The sequence below is a fragment of the Schistocerca piceifrons genome, chromosome 5 (genome assembly GCF_021461385.2).
Source record: "Schistocerca piceifrons isolate TAMUIC-IGC-003096 chromosome 5, iqSchPice1.1, whole genome shotgun sequence".
In the NCBI taxonomy this organism is placed as follows: Eukaryota; Metazoa; Arthropoda; class Insecta; order Orthoptera; family Acrididae; genus Schistocerca; species Schistocerca piceifrons.
This window is the reverse complement of record NC_060142.1, coordinates 272,304,467-272,326,163: the sequence shown is the minus strand read 5'-3', so window position 1 is coordinate 272,326,163 and position 21,697 is coordinate 272,304,467. Positions and strand designations below refer to the sequence as shown.

Here is a 21,697-nt window from a genome sequence, read left to right as displayed (position 1 = left end):
CTTGCTTTCTTCTTTTTCCGTTGTGAAGTGGATTTGTGGGCATCCTGTGTAGCTCTTCTATACTTTTTTGTGTTTCATCTACAAGACAGATTATGCCATCCACATATCGGTACCAGTAGACTATTTTGTACCCTTCTTTTTTTACAGTGTTGTTGACTATTGTGTTCTCTATGTGATCCAAGAAATGATGCGTAAGTTTGTACTGATAGGGGACCCCACGGGTAGCCTCTCTTGTTGCAAATAGAAGTTGTTGTTGAAAAGTGAAGTAGTTTTATTCTGTGAGTAAGTAAACCAATACCAAAAAGTGTTTTTGCATCAAGGCGGATTCAAAATTCCCATATAGTTGTTTGTCTATGCAAACAAGGACCAAATGGAAGAGTTCCAAGATAAAGTTATTATAAAGAGTCGTTCAAGTTAAACATTCTTGGAACTGTTATTTTGCATTACTTCATGGCGCTAATTGCGACACTATATTGGAGATATATACATTCAGTCCAAGGAAATATGAAATCTAGGAACAGAACACTGTTAAAGATAAAAATGAAAACTAATCACGGGGGCGGAAGGGTTTAGTTAAAGAAAATATGGGTGTTTCGGACGTTAGAATACCTCCTCGTGTCCACAGCTACCAGTTGAGGTTCGTGACATCGTCACAAACGTTCCTCGTTGAGCGAGGTTCGCGCGGACAAAGAGATAAGCACTTCCCTAATTAGTGATTAAAATGCAGCTCTATTAAGCAGATTACAGCGGCCTGACAAGCGGACCGTGTGTCGGCCGACTGAAAAAGCCCACCCTTGTTTCCTGGACCCAAAGGGGGGATGGACGAGTTTTCCCCTCCCTGCCTCTGCTCACTTGTTAAGGGCTTGCAATTCATATTATTGAATTACTGTCACGGTGCCGTGCCGCTTTTGCGGATGTAGCAGTGCTGCGCAGCGTTTTCCAATGAGCAGGGTCCTCCAAAAACAGTGCTTTGTGCATGACTCAGAACGTGGTTCGCAAAGAGAGGACGCCTTATATTGCTTTCTTTGTTGTAAGGCAATGTTCTGACAAAATGTACGCCTTAACAGACGGAACATTAGTACTCAGGGATGCCAGCAGGAGAAGGAACTAGCCGCAGATACACTGAAGGGAGCGTTCCGATATTCGTTTGCAGTTGAGTTGCCTATGGCATTTTGAATCCTACCCACGACTCCTGGACATCATCTCACAAATCAGATAACCAGTACGTCAAAAAATAAATCTCACTGGTTACACTAATTTTCGTTGCGTATCAATCTCTTGGAGACACAAATGAATCTATTTGTCGAAAGATGTTGATCCCCTGGAAAAGAATAAAATCAAGAGTAAAGTTTCTGTTAATGGCGGTGCGAGAAACAAATACAGCTACTATCCACTGTTGTTCACTTCGTATCTTGAATAAAAGATGAAGGAAAGTAAAGTGTGCTTCACAAAAACAATATGGATTATAGATCAAAGAAGTACGCGATGAAGAATAGTATAAAAAAGGGCAAAGAGAGCTAATAACTAAGCATAATATTCGGACAATTGTAGGAGTGAAATAATTCTCCAATTCTCCCAAGAAACTCGAAGCAGGTGAAACATCAGATGCAGGTTGGTGTAGTTATAGGTCCAATATTGACCAGTCGACGAAGAACGTCCTGTAATTGCACAGCATGGTAAGGAAATAAAATGTGAACCGTGGCGGAATACGAAAAATCAGAAACTAGAAACTTCTGAAATGCTGCGTACAGAAGCATGATGAAAATTAACAGCACAGATATACTAAGAAATGAAAGTTACTAGAATAATAAAGGGAAGAGTGACAGGCTCGTGGGGCATCTACTACACAATTCCAGAGAAGTTAACTCTCCACATCAGATATCACTGGAGAATGTGTAAAGTACTTCGTTATTATTCTTGGAAATGGTATGGTAGCTTTTGCAATCACGCTATAGAGCGGAAGTCTCTGAATGAACGTTCACTTTTTCCGTGAAATTTTTTTTCTGGTATATGATAGCAATTCATTTCACTACTCATTTAAAAGGTAGCTTGCTTTTTTAAAAAATTGGAAATTTATACGTAAAATCATTTCTGCGTCATTAACAACGGACTTTACGAAGCCTTCATACCTACAACACCAGAATACTAGAAAAAGAACTTCCCAAAACAACTGTAGTTTGTAAAATTCACAACTGCTGAATGCTGCCTCCTGATACGTGTGAGATATTTTACAGTTTAGCACGCAACCGCTGACATCATACAAATGGGGCACCACTGCTGGTGGAAGTTTACTGAAAGTAATCTCTGAACCTACAAGTGATTACTGTATTTCTCCTAGGAATGAGACTTCTATATTTCATTAACGAAATGTTCGTCTCGTATTAGACAAACTATATATACTTGAATGAAGGTTGCACAAATTCTTTTTCCACTTTTTTCCCACTTTCAACGTTTAGTCGCTTTTGGTGCCGTCTTGCCATATAAATCAACGATCATATAACAGTAATTAATATCTAGTAGCCACATTCACCTTCAAACATAAGTGAATTGAATTCTATTAATGAAAGAAGAAATTCGTCTATCTTCTTGTACACCGTAACTGCACACGGTTTTTATTACTTATTTATTTATTTGCATATTGTTTACAACCATTCATTACATTCTGTAAAAGTACACATCCTGTTAGAATTAATCCTTCTATTATTAGACTCCTGTCGCATGGTGTATTGCTTCTCTCGATCTATTCTTATTACTCAGTAATGTGTTCCGCCATGCTGCTCTCTCTTGTAGAGCTACTGTACCATACAGTACTTTATAAACAGATTAAGTGTAAAGCCTGTTTATTCGAAACTTTTCGACATATTAAAAATGGGTATCGGACCGAAATTCGAAACAGGTCTCTTATGCTTCACGTCCAATGCTCTTACCGCAGCTCTCTGGGGCCAGAATTTTTCTTTTCCAATTCTTCGGTTTCTAATTCCTCGGAAGACCTCCCGCAAAATTTGCTGAACTATGATTCTATCGAAAACGAATTCAAACACAGCCAAAATGTTGTTTCTGGAATTCTCTCTGCCCGTCCATTGCTGGAGCGATAAAGGTATTATGATATTCGCAAGTTCTCGGCCAATTTCGGTTTAAAAAGGCGGAATTTGCTATGGACATCGTGGATTATTCACGCTTCAGCCCCTATAGTTTCATGAAGTCCTGATAGGTGGCGGCACTATACAAAAGTCTCCATATTAAATCCATTATTACTCCGCAGTCTACAATAGTGTTGATTCATAGAATTTCTTTCGTACATAAGTGCTGTTTTGATGGAAGAAAATTGCCACAGGTAAAAAGATGACGCGTTATCACTGAGATTAACGAAGTTGCAATACGAGTTGCTCTCTATTTCACAATCCGCTGGTGACTATACATCTAGTTAAAAAGATATTTAGAAATATCTCTGAGACAAAAGTTGCCTCCGGTGAGCAGAAGTTATTTTCTAGTCTCTCCAGCTGAGGTAAGGTAGTTGTCGTTATAGCCTCCCACTCTCAACATATTCTTGTTGCATCGTGGGTGGCTCTCAGCGGACGCTGGGAGAAGAGGAAGGCCATAACGGCACGGAACCACTGCTTGGGCGTGCTTAGTTGGCTGAAAGTCTCCGACGTGGTATTCGTGTAAAGCTGCGCCCCTATCATTAGTATTTGTGTATGTGGAAAGGTGTGTAATTCTGCATACAAAATGCTGCCGCATCTGAACGGCAGGAAATTGTCAGTAAATTATGTGGTAAACCTGGCAGGAAAACGTTGCCGTATACGACGATCGTACATTGGCGTCACTAACGTCGTTACAGCCTATCTCGACGTTCTTCTAGAAACAATTACCGGATACGAAGGAACAGAAGGTGGCTACGAGGATCATGTACAGTTTTTTTTCTTTTCGCACCAAAAAAGAGTTTCGTGACATCACAAAGCGACGGAAGACATGAACATGAGCAGAGAGAAATAACTTATCCGATTTTTGTTTAGTAGACTGCTGGTTAATTTTAAATGTATCACAAACAGCTCTTTATACTAAGTTGGACCACCCTGCTCGAAGCCTGACAGTGTGAAATATCTTTGGGATGTAATAGGGCGTCGTTTGCGTAACAAATGAATTTGATAAGAAGGCAATTAGAATTAGTAACAACTATTCTCCGAGTTTCAAAAGGAACTGTCAAAATTTCCCTTTCAGTATACGATCAAATAGTAGTAATCATCACCCGAATATTAAACAAGTAATAGCTGTCAATTACATGATTGTTGTCCCTGGAAAGAACAGCAATGACTGCCTGGTAACTTTTGAGGACAACTGTCTCCCCACTGAGCATGGTGTTCCCAGAAAATCCTTATACCAGCCGCTTAATTGTCCCAATATTCCGCATGTATTTTGTTTAAAATTCGAACATTGTCTTTGAGGACTTACGCATATAGATTCTTCCAAACCTTTAGGGTCAAATTATACGGACGGCAGAGGATGCTAATCTAAGATTTCGAGACAGGGACCAATGAAGGTAATAAAATAATATAGGCAGTACAACGTCTCGCTTAAGAAATGCATGTGAAACATGTACGAGGTGTGTTCAAAAGACAACGGAAATTTAACGTCTATTCATTCTTCAGTCGTACTTTCTTGTGTGACAATGAACTGTCAGGTTTGAATCGCTGATATCTATGAGAGTAATAGTGCCTAACGAAGGTTGATCTAACAACGGTTAGATTATGCCAGCACGAGTTTGTCGCGCGCTATATTTGTTACGCCTGTGACGTCATCCTACCAGCGCAGGCGCAAGCGCGTTGGTTCAAATGGCTCTGAGCACTATGGGACTTAACTTCTGAGGTCATCAGTCCCCTATAACTTAGAACTACTTAAACCTAACTAACCTAAGGACATCACACACATCCATTCACGAGGCAGGATTCCAACCTGAGACCGTAGTGGTCGCGCGGTTCCAGACTGTAGCGCCTAGAACCGCTCGGCCACCCCGGCCCGCGCAAGCGCGTGATTGTTACGAAGTAGTTTTGTGTACAGATGTAAGATTGTGTAGCGCGGAGAGGCGTTCAGGTAGCACATCGATTCGGGAGTCATTGTGAAGAACTGGTGGAGAGGATCCAATGTGAGACAATAAAAATTTTCGGCGCATAATAAGTGAAAAATGGTCTTAAAGAGAAAATTAAAAACTAATATCTCACGTGAATCGTAAATGTGCTCGGAATCATATACTGAGCGAAGGACCGTAATTTGAAAGCCTGCCGTTTTCCCCTATTGCGGCCAACAAGTTTGAAAGTTGAGTCAAAGATGCAAACATCCTTCCTCTGTAATGATGCAAAAGCGTGGTGCCCTAAGACCTCACCAACGGGCTTGGAGACGCTTCAAAGAGAAAGGTGTAGTCACGTGTGGAGAAAAAAAAAAAGGCCAGACTTCAGAAGTTCATGTGAGGTGTAAGATGGGCTAATGGTGTCACACAAGCATCAAATTTCACTGTAATTCTGCAGAAAGCAACCGCAGATGTGTCACAAGATGAGAAGGTCTTCACTCCCCCGTCCCCTTACCCACACTCACCACTTCTGTTGACACCTCTGCCACGGAGCTCAGAACCGCACAGCGTTGAAATCACGACATTTACTTACGGGTGGCTAATGAAAACATTTCAAGCACACCGCCGCCCAGAGTCGACACGGGAAAGTCCACAAGAGGTGGCATAAAGGGCCTCAATGAAACCACCCCTTCCCCCAGTGCGTTCATTTACATACATTTCACGGTCAAATACGATGTTTTACTTGTACAGTGCGATATGGAACACAACTATGTTTTGACAACCTTCGACACCCCTGTACGATTAAACCCTTCTCTAAGGACACCATGGGGCTGCAGCCCCAATGAATGTGATGTGAGTGCAACAGCAATTTTTGCCCTGTTATACAACTTGGAACCACTAGGGACTGTTCAAAGTGGTTCGACCAAATTGGGATGAGATCCAAACAGCAAAGATGTTTATGCTTTTTCTGTTTTGCATCCTCCTCTGGCGTGATCAAGAGGGGGAGACGGGGTTGGAGAGGTGCGAATCTGAAGTGTGCTTAAATAAAACGGCAAAGGATACCTCTAAGACCGCCCAGTTTAGCAACACTCTTGGTACCAGTACTACCCCAACAGCCCTGTTGAGCACTTACAAATGTACCTCTACAGAGACAACCCTCGACCGATTCCCATGCTCCTGCGAGCAGGCAGTCCTTCGACATCCTTCAGCTGCGTGGCATTACGCAGCTTGCAGGCATGCGGCATCTGAGTGCTGTCGAATGGGTTGCCTGCCCGCAGGCGCCTAGGAATCTGTCAAGGAGTGTTGTGTTCAACATCCCAGCAGAAACTCGTGGTGCTCTACGCTGTTGAAATCAAAGAGCAGAACAAGCATAACCTCCACAATTGTTCACACTTGTCGATTTCTCACAAGGAACCCTTGAGAGTGCGATGTCGCAAGTTCAGTCTTTAGTAAAACTCATTTTAATGTGTTATGTTAACAAGTATGGCAGGAAAAATATTAGCTTTTAATGACTCACCATGTGCATCAGGAGGGTGACAGCAAATGAGTTTCTGGGAGGTGCGGAGATCAACCTTCCTTGGGACACATGTATTATACTTCACAAAATGGACATCGTCGACAATCAAGAAATATTCAAAACAAACCATTAACTTTGTACGATGAACACCAAATGAAAACCGGCGCGTCACAATGATCACAAAGGTTCGCACGATCAAGATCGAAGGCGAATTCTTTGGGAGTTACAAATCATGCATGACATTCGGTGACGTATCCACTCTTAAAGAATGCAAATAGAATCATATTGAGGCAATGAGGTGATGAGAAGTGATGGAGTGTGATGTCATGAAACAATCTGTCGTGGAGCTTAACGTGAAACTGTCTACCCTTTAAGGCGGAGCTGCAGATAGTGCTTTAGGCCTAATATGTTTTATTGGTAAGGAAAAAACAACCATTCAGTGGCTGAAGTTGCCCTGTGGTTCCAGACTGTATGAATTGCAATGCCACACACTTTTCATGAGGAATAGTTTGCTCTAAAGGCATACGACTTTTATACATAGACCAGGAATCAAGCAAATGCAAGTTACTTTGACCAGCTACTGGCCAAAAGGAGAGTATTTCTCTTGTGCCCATTTTCCCACTTTTGCTTGCTGTGACGTAAATATTCCCTGCTGTCGTTACAAGGGCACGCACACGAGAAAGAATCGTAGGGGGGTAGAGCACCTGCAACTTCTCGCATCACAATAAATAACTTTCCAGACAATTTATCACTCAGATTAACAGTCGGCATAATAGTATACGAATGCGTTAAGGCTTTGATGTTAGTTGAGCTTTCCAGGGTTCCTTTCACATGCATTTCCTCTTCAAATCCCGATTGGTCGGAGTTGAAACCAAATTTACCACGGAACGACGGGATAAGTTTGTTTATCTCATTTACAAATTTTCGGGCCGATGCCGCAGTTTTCTGTGCACCGTTAAGTTGACAATTTGTTTGAATTTTCATTACTGTACGTCTTCCAATTCTGTAGCACTGTTTTACTGGAGACGAGAGTTGTGGTTTCCTGCCCGACAAGGATGATGAACTACATGTCTCGACACCGGTTTCAGTATCATTTTCACTTGTTAAGCACGTATCGCCATAATTTTACTCGTCCTATACACTGTCCTCGCAGTCGAAGGCGTACGACACCACATATTCCACTCAATCATCCTGCAGCAGCGCTAATATTTTATCTCCTACTTCTTTCCGTGTTTGTTGTTACAGTCTTCAGTCCAGAGACTGGTTTGATGCAGCTCTCCAAGCTACCCTATCCTGTGCAAGCTTTTTCATCTCCAAGTACTTACTGCAACCTACATCCTTCTGAATCTGCTTAGTTTATTCACCTCTTGCTCTCCCTCTACGATTTTTACCCTCCACGCTCCCCACAAATACTAAATTGGTGATCAATTGATGCCTCAGAACATGTCCCACCAACAGATCCCTTCTTCTAGTCAAGTTGCGCCACAAATTCAAAATGGTTCTGAGCACTATGGGACTTAACTGCTGAGGTCATCAGTCCCCTAGAACTTAGAACTAGTTAAACCTAACCAACCTAAGGACATCACACACATCCATGCCCGAGGCAGGATTCAAACCTGCGACCGTAGCGGTCACGCGGTTCCAGACTGAAGCGCCTAGAACTGCACGGCCACACCGGCCGGCGCCACAAATTCCTCCTCTCACCAATTCTATTCAGCACCTCGTCATTAGTTACGTGTTCTACCCGTCTATCTTGAGCATTCTTCTGCAGCACCACAATTCGAAAGCCTCTGTTCTCTTCTTGTCTAAACTATTTATCGTCCATGTTTCACTTCCATACATCGCTACACTCCATACAAATACTTTCAGAAAAGTCTTCCTAACACTTAAATCTATACTCGATGTCAACAAATTTCTCTTCTTCGGAAACGCTTTCTTTGCCATCGCCAGTCTACATTTTATATCCTCTCTACTTCGACCATCATCAGTTGCTCCCAAAATAGCGAAACTCGTCTCCTACTTTAAGTGTCTCATTTCATAATCTAATACCCTAAGCATCACCTGATTTAATTCGACTACATTCCCTTATCCTCGTTTTGCTTTTGCTGATGTTCATCTTATATCCTCCTTTCAAGACACTGTCCATTCCGTTCCACTGCTCTTCCAGGTCCTTTGCTGTCGCTGACAATTACAATGTCATCGGCAAACCTCAAAGTTTTTATTTCTTCTCCATGGATATCCTATTCTGCGAAATTCCTTGGGTTCCTTTCTGACGAAATGTCAACTTTGGCAACTGTTGTTGTAACTATTATGCATGTGTACTTTGTCTATCGTTGCCATTGCTCTGCTTTGTATCAACACCGCTAGCACTTTGCTGTGAGTTACTTGTCGACTAAGCAGTTCAATTACAGTCCGTAGCTCCATGCTGTGCTCACCGCTGGATGCTTCCAGTCCCGCCCCCTGTTGCCCTAAGCAGCCAATATTGTGGTTGCACGGTAGACAATTTGTCAGGCGTCGAGTGCGTAGGCATCATTAGCCTTTTGCGCCTCGCACTCGGTGGATTCAATGTCAGTGATCCATACTCCTTTCACTGGGACGGCAGAGTATCAGTTTTTACATTACATCCATAAACACATGTTTCATCATGTCTGATACATTTCAATAGTTCTTCATCTTTGACTTCATCTATCTGTTCCCGAGCGACTTGCATTCGCCACTGTTTTCGCTAGAAATTCAACAAATTTTGAACAAATTTTGCTGTTACAAGTTTCATACCCTAAACATACGAATAAATTCCATGTTATATGAGAAATTATCATCAGAAACTTCTCCGACTGACATTCGGGAAGCAATCACGATCATTACTTTCACTTCTTCTGCTATTGACTCGATTATGATGTGCTGGGACGTCCAGGGTGCACTTCATCTACAACGTCTTCACGGCCTTCTTCCAAACGCTTACACCCCTCACGAATCCTTATTTTTACTCCTAGCCCGTACAGAAAATATAACATTTAACGTTTCTAAAACCTTGCTGAACATTAATCTGTTCATACAGGGAGATATTCAATTTAACTGAATGAAAGGAGAATACGAAAGGAACAAACGAAGCAGGTGAGAGGGAATATAAAAATGAGGTTGACAGGAAGTACAGATATGGCTCCAGAACAAATATAAGAATAGAAGCATATACACTAGGGAAAAATAGATACCGCCTATAGGAAAATAAAGAGATTTTTGGCGAAAAGAAAAGCAGCTGTATTAATATCAAGAGCTCAGATGGAAAACCAGTACGAAGCAAAGAAGGGAAAGGTGGAAGGAGAATATAGAGGAATACGAACCTGAAGGCAATTACTGGCTTGCTGCAGTGCTCATTCTCGCGACGTGCTTGAAACAGTGAATAGCAGAAATAAGGGACAAATTTCACTTCATACTTTTAAAAATATTCCAAGTCAACTAAATACATGACATAAATATGAAAAGATAGTTTTTGAACATTTTTACGTCCTCCCGTCTCATCCACACCTCCACTCCTAGTTGTAGAGAGGAATCTTACTCTCACTGTATTGAAACTTACTGACAGATTAAAATTGTGTGCCGGACCGAGACTCGAACTCGGGACCTTTCCAAAGGTCACGAGTTCGAGTCTCGGTGCGGCACGCAGTTTTAATCTACCAGCAAGTTTCATATCAGCGAACACTACGCTACAGAGTTAAAATCTCATTCTGGAAACATCTCACAGTATTGTTATGCATATAATACGTTATGTAGCTAACAAATGCGGCTGAAACTGCTGAGTCATGCTTCAATGTCACTCTCTTTTTCTTGCCTCTACGGGATGAAGGTAGTTCTTTAGCCCGCAGTCTTTCTTTCCAGGTAGTAAGTAACCACCTCCTGATTCTTTAGAGTCGAACCACCCCTCCCGCCCTTATAAAAACAGCTTCTGATTACTTTGCAAATGACTTATGTGTCAAATATTTAATATTAAGCATGTCCGCAAGAAGAAGTTTAGAAAAGCTTTGAAATTATATCTCAAGTTTGTTGGAAGTCGCTAAACGTTTTCAGTATCAAACACTGGATGAGTATAGTCCGAATAATTTGCGCTCCGTTTTAAGAAAACCTGGTATTTCACGCGTCTCCGTGTTTATGACATCTCCTGAACTATGTGTCGTACAATGATATAATTTTGTAGGTACCTTCAGGAGTATATGTGGATACAGTATGCAAAATGTATTGCGAATAGAGTTAGTACTAAAGAAATAACAAATTAAAATGTTATGCCTGATGCGGTAGTTTTGCTGCATGAACAGCGAAATGGTAGTAAGCGTTGAAGTTTCTTCCTTTCATCATTTTGTTGGGGGTCTTAGCGCGAAAAAGTTTCTTAAAGGTTCGAAATTAAATGCAAAGTTTGTTGCAAGTCACGACGCGCTCATATCCTCAAATACTGGGTGAACATAATCTGTGTACTTGCGCAATTAGTTACGCTTATATTCCACTTCCACCGCTTTGAGCGGTAGATGGTTCTTACCGTTCTCGACAGTGCTTCTTTCCAGAAAGTAAGTGATAAGTGTACCAAGTTTGGGTGAAATCGATCTAGTGATTTAGGAGGAGAAGTGGAACATTTTTATAATACATGGATATTACAAGTGTTCGTTTTTCCCCTTGCGCTGTCGGAGAGTGGAACTGTAAAGAATTAGTGTGAAAGTCGTTCGATGAAACCTCTGCCAGGCACTCACGCGTGAATAGCGGAGTAGTCATGCAGCTGTAAATCTTACACATTTTATTGTTATTATTATCCTACTCGTAACTGTAGCCGTCTCTAGCATGTTAAAATTGATGAGCGATCGGCGCCTGAAAAGAATGATACTAATCCAATAATATTGCTAATAATCCCCACATATACTTCAGAAAACGGTTAAATTAGTGCAAAATGACTCTAAGCACTATGGGACTTAACATCTGAGGTCATCAGTCAAATGGCTCTGAGCACTATGGGACTTAACTGCTGTAGTCATCAGTCCCCTAGAACTTAGAACTACTTAAACCTAAATAACCTAAGGACATCACACACATCCATGCCCGAGGCAGGATTCGAACCTACGACCGTAGCGGTCGCGCGGTTCCAGACTGTAACGCCTAGAACCGCTCGGCCACTCCGGCCGGCGGTCATCAGTCCCCTAGTCTTAGAACTACCTAAACCTAACTAACCTAAGGACATCACACACATCCATACCCCAGGCAGGATTCTAACCTGCGACCGTAGCAGTAGCGCGGTTCCGCACTGAAGCGCCTAGAACCGCTCGGTCACATGGCCGGTTAAATTAGTGCAATTACGTAAACATGTAATACCGCATGGACGCGAGCAATCTAATTTCATAAAATATTATAAGAATCACTTGGCTCTGCATCAAGATATTCCATCAGACGTCCTTACTAGCAGAGGTGATGTTGATTCTCATTTAGGAGTACGGGATTTAAATCCCCTTCTAACCATACTGATTAATGTTTCCGTGGTTCGCCTAAATAGTTTTACATTGAAAAGTGATGCAGCTGATTTCTTCGCCGTCCTTGTACTTAGTTTCTCATTATGTTTAACTGCAATCTTCCTTTCCTTCGGCTTCCCGCCATCAGATACAGTTACTGGATTTCCGGGTACCCACCAGTTGCCCGAAGCTTGTGGCGTCGAAAGTGTGGGCTTGCGTCGAAAGTGTTTTCGTGCCTTCGGGCTCGGGACTGGTTGACCTGGTGACCTTGAAGGGGCGGCGAGACGACTTTCAGGGCCAAGGTCACACAGGAGACAACGGGATGGCATGCCGCCTCACTCACGCGCAGTCGTCTTACCGCAGCGTCCGCGCTCCTATCCGCCCTGTCATATGCTCTGTGCCCGTTTATAGGGCTTTGTACACTACTGGCCATTAAAATTGCTACACCACGAATATGACGTGCTACAGACGCGAAATTTAACAGACAGGGAGAAGATGCTGTGATATGCAAATAATTAGCTTTTCAGAGCATTCACACAAGGCTGGAGCCGGTGGCGAGACCTAGAACGTGCTGACACGGGCAAAGTTTCCAACCGATTTCTCATACACAAACAGCAGTTGACCGACGACGCCTGGTGAAACGTTGTTGGGATGCCTCGTGTAAGGAGAAATGCGTACCATCACGTTTCCGACTTTGATAAAGGTCGGATTGTAGCCGATCGCGATTGCGGTTTATCGTATCGCGACATTGCCGCTCGCGTTGGTCGAGATCCAATGACTGTTAGCAGAATATGGAATCGATGGGTTCAGGGCGGTAATACGGAACACCGTACTGGATCCCAACGGCCTCGTATCACTAGCACTCGAGATGACAGGCACCTTATCCGCATGGCTGTAACGGATCGGGCAGCCACGTCTCGATCCCTGAGTCAACGGTTGGGGACATTTGCAAGACAACAACCATTTGCACGAACAGTTCGACGACGTTTGCAGCAGCATGGGCTATCAGCTCGGAGACCATGTTTGCGGTTACCCTTGACGCTGCATCACAGGCAGGAGCGCATGCGATGGTGTACTCGACGACGAACCTGGGTGCACGAATGGCAAAACGTCATTTTTTCGGATGAATCCGGGTTCTGTTTACAGCATCATGATGGTCGCATCCGTGTTTGGCGACATCTCGGTGAACGCACATTGGAAGCGTGTATTCGTTATCGCCATACTGGCGTATCACCCAGCGTGATGGTATGGGGTGCCATTGGTTACACGTCTCGGTCACCTCTTGTTCGCATTGACGGCACTTTCAACAGTGGACGTTATATTTCAGATGTGTTACGACCCGTGGCTCTACCCTTCATTCGATCCCTCCGAAACCCTACATTTCAGCAGGATAACGCACGACCGCATGTTGCAGGTCCTGTACGTGCCTTTCAGGATACAGAAAATGTTCGACTGCTGTCCTGGCCAGCACATTCTCCAGATCTTTCACCAATTGAAAACGTCTGGTCAATGGTGGCCGAGCAACTGGCTCGTCACAATACGCCAGTCACTACTCTTGATGAACTGTGGTATCGTGTTGAAGCTGCATGGGCAGCTGTACCTATACGCGCCATCGAAGCTCTGTTTGACTCAATGCCCAGGCGTATCAAGGCCGTTATTACGGCCAGAGGTGGTTGTTCTGGGTACTGATTTCTCAGGATCTATGCACCCAAATTGCATGAAAATGTAATCACATGTCAGTTCTAGTATAATATATTTGTCCAATGAATACCAGTTTATTATCAGCATTTCTTCTTGGCGTAGCAATTTTAATGGCCAGTAGTGTATTATTACACGCGGTAAATAGGTGCACGCTTTCATACGACAAAATCTGACAGTGAAATACAATCCTACTGGGCGTCCTTCAAATATGTGCCACTACACTCTTTAGATGGTCACTACCCAAGCTTCAACATGTACGGGGTGGCTATAACGGGACTTTCGCTGCGGACCGAAAAGTATTGACCCTAAGAGTACCCATGTTTGTAGGAGAATGATATTTAGACTGCGCGCTGCAGGATTTGCGTTGTGATAGTGATAGTGTAGTGCCTTGCCGTCAAGCGCCGGAACTGTTACGACGACGCAGAGTTGAAACGCAAGCATCAGTGTGCTTTACAGTTGCAGACAGTCACCTTGGATCTGGACAAGGTGGGCAAAGCTTCACCCATAAAGCTGTTTTATCAAAACACAGCAATAGTGCTGCTGCTGTTCGCGAGTACGTATCGATGCATTAACGGAATACGGAGAGGTCCTCTTTCTGCACTGGGGCACTGGGATTGAAGAGCAGATTAGGAAGTTCGTTGGGAATTGCTCCTCGGAGAAGCAGACGACCAACTGGGCCACAAATTGTTGAAGAAATTACTGTTGTCAAGGGTGAGAATGACGGACGCAAAGTGCGACCTTCAAACAGTGCACGAGCAGCGTCACGAAGAGCGAACATTCCACCACAGATGTTTCGGGCAGCAGTAGAGCAATCTGTATTGCGGTTCCACACTGTCGTGGATGCAGGTGGTCTTCACACTGAGCAACGTTAGTCATCTGGAAGGTAAACGTTATAGGCAGTTAACAACTGTTACACTCTCATGTGGAAATTAATATGTTTCCGTCACGGGTTTATTCCTTATTTCTCTTCCACTAATTCTCTTTCGCATGTTATGTTTTCATAAAGTTTCATTGTCCTACGCTCACTCGTTTTTCGTGTGGTCTCTCTCGCGTAGCGAAAGTTTAATTCTAACCACCCTGTACATATACAGCGGGTCCCATTTATTTTAACCACCCCCAAATATCCTTTTTCCCAAATGCAAAAATAAAACTGTATCAAGCAAACGTTCGTTGCGAAACGGGGACATGCCTTTCTTGTAACTTCGTTCGTTATCAAGATAAGAACACCAGTACGTCGTTTTTAAATATCACCCATTATATTTTATTTCGTGATCCACTTCCTCTCCTCGTGGCCTGTTAAAAATGCATCAATATTCATTTACACATAAAGTTGTTACAAGTGTAACACAAAATTGACTTTGAATCTCCTTTACTTCCACATAGGTTCCCGTGGTAACGTAACTCGTTCACTCCTTGGAATTGGCAATAAACAAACGGACACACGACGAAAATGCACTCCGTTAATTCAGCCAACCGTCTTCAGTTGAAGGTTTGTGAGAGCACAATGCACAGCAACGAAGAGAACATAGAAATACTACTCATCTGCGAAGAATATAAGTTAGCAGAACAGTAATTACAATAATGTTTTCTTGTTTACAATATGGGTACAACCAGTACATTACTGTAGTACATATAACCGAATTGTGTACAGTAATGGCAGTCCTCGATTAAAAGCTTCATCATCATTACATTTTGTTTATTGTGGTTGAAAGTAGGTGTAACGTTAGGCATAGGAACTCTAAAATGAGTGATATCCTGACAAGAACTTACCTTACCGACGGATCTTTTCTCGTTTTGTGACGCTTCAGGAAATGACAACTTTCAACCTAAGGCAGCGCAATCGTAGAACTCACACCAACGTACTAATCACACTAACCTTCACCTACATCTACATCTACATGGTTACTCTGCAATTCACTCGTAAGTGCCTGGCAGAGGGTTCATCGAACCATTTTCATACTACTTCTCTACCATTCCACTCTCGAATGGCTCGTGGGAAAAAGGAACACCTAAATCCATCCATTCGAGCTCTGATTTCTCTTATTTTATTATGATGATCATTTCTCCCTACGTAGGTGGGTGTCAACAAAATATTTACGCATTCGGAAGAGAAAGTTGGTGATTGAAATTTCGTAAATAGACCCCGCCGCATAGAAAACCGCCTTTGTTTCAGTGACTGCCACCCCAACTCGCGTATCATATCAGTGACACTCTCACTCCTAATGCGCCGTAACACGAAACGAGCTGCCCTTCTTTGCACTTTTTCGATACCCTCCGTCAATCCTACCTGGTAAGGATCCCATACCGCGCAGCAATATTCCAGAAGAGGACGGACAAGTGTAATGTAGGCTGTCTCTCTAGTGGGTTTGCGCATCTTCTAAGTGTTCCGTCAAAAAAGCGCAGTCTTTGTTTTGCCTTCCCCACAATATTATCTATGTGGTTTTTCCAATTTAATTTCTCTAGGTATTTAGTCGAATTGACAGCCCGTAGATTTGTGCGATTTATTGTATACTCAAAATTTATCGTATTTCTTTTAGTACCCTTGTGGATGACCTCCCACTTTTCTTTGTTTAGTGCTAATTGCCACTTTTCGCACCATACAGAAATTCTCTCTAGATCATTTTGTAACTGGAATTGATCGTCTGATGATTTTACTGGACGGTAAATTACAGCCTCATCTGCAAACAATCTAAGGACGCTGCTCAGATTATCACCTAGATCATTTAAATAAATCAGGAACAGCAGAGGGGCTATGACACTACCTTGCAGAACGCCACTTCTGTTCTACTCGATGATTTACCGTCTATCACTATGTACTGTGACCTCTCTGAGAGGAAAATACGAATCTAGTCACACAACTGAGACGATACTCCATATGCACGTAATTTGATTAATAGTCGCTTGTGAGAAACGGTATCAATAGCCTTCTGGACATCTAGGAATATGGAATCGATCTGAGATCCCATGTCGACAGCACTCATAACTTCATGGCAATAAAGAGTTAGCTGTATTGCACAAGAACGGTATTTTCTGAATCCGTGAACTGAAGACTGGCCTTGTTTTCCATTTGTTTACTGTTAAATCCTGCAAGTGCACGATTCACGTTACCACGCGTACCTATTATGTGGTGGTACATGAGTGTGTCAGTTTAGTGTTACGTTTTTAATAACGTCATGTTTACGTGAATAGTAAAATGTGAGAAGTTTTTGGACAATTGCAGAGGAGAGGGGTGGATTATCGAATAAAAAATATAGGGCGCTATTTTTTTTTTAAAGGAATGCAGTTCATATCTTCGTAATGAACAGGAAGGACAATCATGCTGGTTAATGTTCCCCTCGTGGGTAAGCATCTGCTAGATACTTTTCTTTTTTAATTTTGCGTTTGGGCAAGATAAATAGAACGCCCTACATGCCCCCATCAGAATATTAGTTATTTTCTATCCTATTCCACTCGCTTACTGACCGAAGGAGATATGACTCTCTAAGCCACTGATGGCGACCTAATCTCTCTGTTACTCTCACGTTCTCTACACGAGAAAATGCCATCACAACTCCACCACACGGTCTTCCTGCAAATACCTGTTCTCCAAATTTACCTAACGGGGTTTCTCGTGAGCAACATCGCCCGCCTTTCAAAGATTCCAATTTAGGTTCGCCAAGCATCTCTTACTTTTTCACGTAGCTCTATACCCACCTGCCACGATTCTAATAACGCGCCTCTGAATTCGTTTGACGTCTCCTGCCATGCCAAACTGATAAGGACTGAAAACGTTGCTGTGCTGTAGAATTCGTCCTAATGCCGTGTTGTATGCGATTTCCTATACAAAAGAATTCCAAGTTCATTTTTTACTACGGAATGTTAAAATTGATTCTTTGTTTGCATATCGTGTCTGTTACTTTGTCTTAGATTACTGATGCAACATATAATTTTGTATATGAGGTCATGGGAACGAAAATTATAATGATAATAAACCAAGAAATCACTATTAATTAATGCCCATACTGAACAGTAATACCAACGGAGGCCCTATATGTCGCAGAATTCCTTGCAATAAATAGGAAAGGTCTGATCGAGATATTAGAAATAAGAGAAAGACAGATCTTGAGTAAAGGCCTAAGCCCAATTAGAGAAAATGTTGAATTCAGGAGGCGACGCAACCACGATTTCTATAAACATACAGAAAAGATCACACTGCTGTTACGTAGGACTCCTACAAGGTTCAGCTATCAAATCTTCCGCATCTTTTTCAAGAAAACCAAGAAAGCGTGGTACGGTGAGGTAGAAAACGACCTGAAAGAAGTTGTGATAACGCTTGACGCTATCCATAAACGCATTCCGCTCAAGAACCAACTCCAGGAGCACCTTGGTTACCAGGAAAATCCAAAACTAAAATCTGGCAAAACGTAGACCGAGACGCGAAAGGAACAGCGTAGGAAACGAAAACAAGAATACTGCGCTAAAGTTAAGTTCCAAGTGCAAGAAAAAGAAAAATTACGGTAGAAATAAAGTGGTTAAGAGATGGGTGTTACGAAAGTAGGAAGAAAGAATTAACAAAAAAGAATCTCTGACTCCGCATTAGCAAATACCTGGTTACAATTTGATCCTTCCGCACTGGCTCATCAGTTTATTCGATAATATTTCTGAAAAGAATGGGAGTGAATGTCACGGCAGGATCGGGAGCTGTAGCGTTGAGAGAGTAAATACTGTTTTACGGGTATGGTGATGCAATGCGTGTCTGCTGACAAGACGTACCTTTAGTCATGCGGCAACATTCCTCTTGTGCTCTAGCCGCCAGTTCGCTGGATTTATCGCCTTCTGAAAACACATGAGACACGCTCACATAACTGACTGCATGACAGCCGATGTCAATAAAATAGGGTGCGTGTGATTCACAGCAGGGAGGCTGCTCTGCAGTGCAACATTGTGTCAATATTTTACTTTACTCTCTCGCAAACAGGAGCACAATCAATTCTGTACACGTAGCGCATATGTGCGAAGACAGTTAACAATCATATCATTGAAAACCTGAATTACCTCGGTTCTCCTGCAAGGTCTTGCATTTTTATATGCTGCCTGAAAACTCTCACTCCATAGCAGAAATTCTGTGCAGTGGTGGTGGTGGTAGTAGCGGTAGTAGTAATAGTAGTAGAAGAAGGAGTATTAGTAGAGTGTGTGAGTGTGTGTGTGTCATGTCCATGTGAGCGAGAGAGAGAGAGAGACAGAGAGAGAGAGAGAGAGAGAGAGAGAGTAAGCATGAGACCCCGTCTGCATTGAAAAAACGACTGACAGTTAAGAAACCATCAAATAGTCGGCACGTTGCCACGTCTCCGCAAAGAAAGTGTACTGTAATTTTAAAACTTACTTGTTTCACATCAAATGGCTCTAAGCACTATGGGACTTAACAGCTGAGGTCATCAGTCCCTTAGACTTAGAACTACTTAAACATAAATAACCTAAGGACATTACACACACCCTTGCTCGAGGCAGGATTCGAACCTGCGACCGTAGCAGCAGCGCGATTCCGGACTGAAGCGCCTAGAACCGCTCGATCACAGCGGACATCAAAGTGAGTGATAGCAATTACAACTAAATATATTTGGTGCGTTGTGCCTTGTGGCTCACAAATATTACTAGTAATTTTATTCTCTACATCGTTTAGACGATGGCATCTAGAAGACACACAGCCACAATGTATTTTATTGTGTAAAAGATTACAGACTCAGGTTGCACTTTATTGATATGGATTATTCTTAAAACGTACGAGATCGATTTCGGATTACTCATTCCATCATCAGATTATCTGGAAACCAATATCATCCTCAGTGATTCTATGAAATACGTCCATGCACGGGTAGTCGCTGAACACCGATATTCTGCCATACGACTGTACCACGTAAACAAAAACCCATCAATTTATGCGGAGACTATTTATTTTACGACACACACGAAACCCAAGCTGACCGTCGAGCATACCGACCAAAACTGACATCCACCTACAGGCGAACGTACTTGGAGGGAACATAATCATTACTTAGTGCGGACAATTGTTCTGTTATCACCACTTCAGATGGAGGTAAGATCTTCACCATCCAGCGCTATATTACTAGATTCAATTGATATGTACGAATTACGAGATCAAAAGTGTCCAGATACCTATTAGTGAACGTTAATAAGGGGATGTGTCCACCGTTCGCCTGTATGACAGCTTGAGCTCTGCTGGGGACACTTTTAGTGAGGTGTCTGAATTTCTGTGGAGGAATGGCAGCCCATTCTCCCTCAAGAGCCGAAACCAGAGAATGTAGGTGCGCTGGACGCTGGGATATGAAGGGAAGTCGACGTTGGAACTCATTCCATAGACCTAGCAGTGGTTTCAGATTGGGACCCTGGGCAGGTCACCCTATTTGAGGACTGTTATTACACTGCTGAAAGTATGTGCTGCTAAAAGACAAGGCCTAGTAAACGTGGGCTCTAAAATGCAGACCTGAAGAGCTACGCGCACTTGTTCAGTAGAAGAGATGTGTTTCACTGTAGCGAAAATGAGCAAGTGTTCATAGTTCTTAAGGTGTGAGATCATGTTTACTAGACTTTTTCGCTCCCGGTATCGCGTACTTTCAACTCTATCCGTTTAGCCATTAACTATGATACACCCTATACAGACAGGGTGTTAGGGATATAAGTGCTTTTATTGATGACTGATGACAGGTTCATCAGTATTAGCTTCATTTACAAACTAATAATTATAGCTACTACGAGTATTAATTTTTACGTTGGTTAGCGCATCTAAGAGTGTAAGACATGGATATAGTCTCCCTACTGTTCAATCTGTACATTGAAAAAGCAATGATGAAAATAAAACAAAGATGCAAGTGCAGGATTAAAATACAGGGTGAAACGACATCAATGATGAGATTCACTGATGACATTACTATCCTGAGTGAAAGTGAAGAATAATTACAGGATGTGTCGCATGGAACGAAATGTCTTAATGCGTGCAGAACACGGATTGAGAGCAAATCGATGAAGACGAAAGTAATGAGAAGTAGCAGAAATGAGAAGATCGAGAAACTTAACACGAGAATCACGGATCATGAAGTAGGCGAAGTCAAGGAATTCTGGTATCTAGGCAGCAAAATAATCCACGACGGATGGAGCAAGGACATAAAAAGTAGACTAGCACTAGCAAAAGGGGCATTCTTGGCCAGTAGAAGCCTACCACTTAATTTGAGGAAGAAATTCCCAAGAATTTATGTCTGGAGCACAGCACTGTATCGTAGAGAAACTAGGACTGTGGCAAAACTGGAACAGATGAGAATCGAAGCACGCTACTACAGAAGAATGTTAAAAATTAGGTGGACTGATAACGTAAGGAATGAGGAAGTTCTCCGCAGAATCGTCGAGGAAAAGAATATATGGAAAACACTGAGACAAGACGAAGGGAAAGGATGATAGGACACCTGGTAAGACATCAGGGAATAACTTCCATGGTACTAAAGGGAACTATAGAGGGAAAACTGTAAGGAAAGGCAGAGATTGAAATATAGCCAGCAAATAACTGAGGCGTTGTAGGTGCTACTCTGAGATGAAAAGGTTGGCACAGGAGAGGAATTTGTGGTGGTCAGCGTCAAACCAGTCAGAAGAACGAGGGAAAAAAATAAAGGGAAGAAGAAGAAAAAGAAAGAAAGCGTACCTCCAAGTTCGCAAGGCAAGGGTATGACATAAACGTTTATTTTCCCCTAAGCAGCATATTAGGTATTGAAATGTGGGCACAAAACGCATAGTCTATACTGACGTGTAGTAAGCTTCGTAGGGCAGTTATGACTAAGTAGAACAACAGACGTGTTTGCGGAAAAACTGTTAGACACAGAGAAAAAACATACTAAGGTACCGATGATCGCAGTATCTGTACCTATAACCCTAATCCCCTATATATACACA

General features: G+C 42.5%; 1 protein-coding gene across 1 annotated transcript in view; it reads right to left on the bottom strand.

The window, feature by feature from the left end:
• LOC124798936 (SLIT-ROBO Rho GTPase-activating protein 1-like) overlaps positions 1-21,697 on the bottom strand; it is a 659,943-nt gene that overhangs the window by 503,653 nt on the left and 134,593 nt on the right. Inside the window, exon 2 of the mRNA XM_047262471.1 lies at positions 18,515-18,577. Coding sequence (XP_047118427.1) covers positions 18,515-18,577 — 63 coding nt within the window. The remainder of the gene's footprint in view (positions 1-18,514; positions 18,578-21,697) is intronic.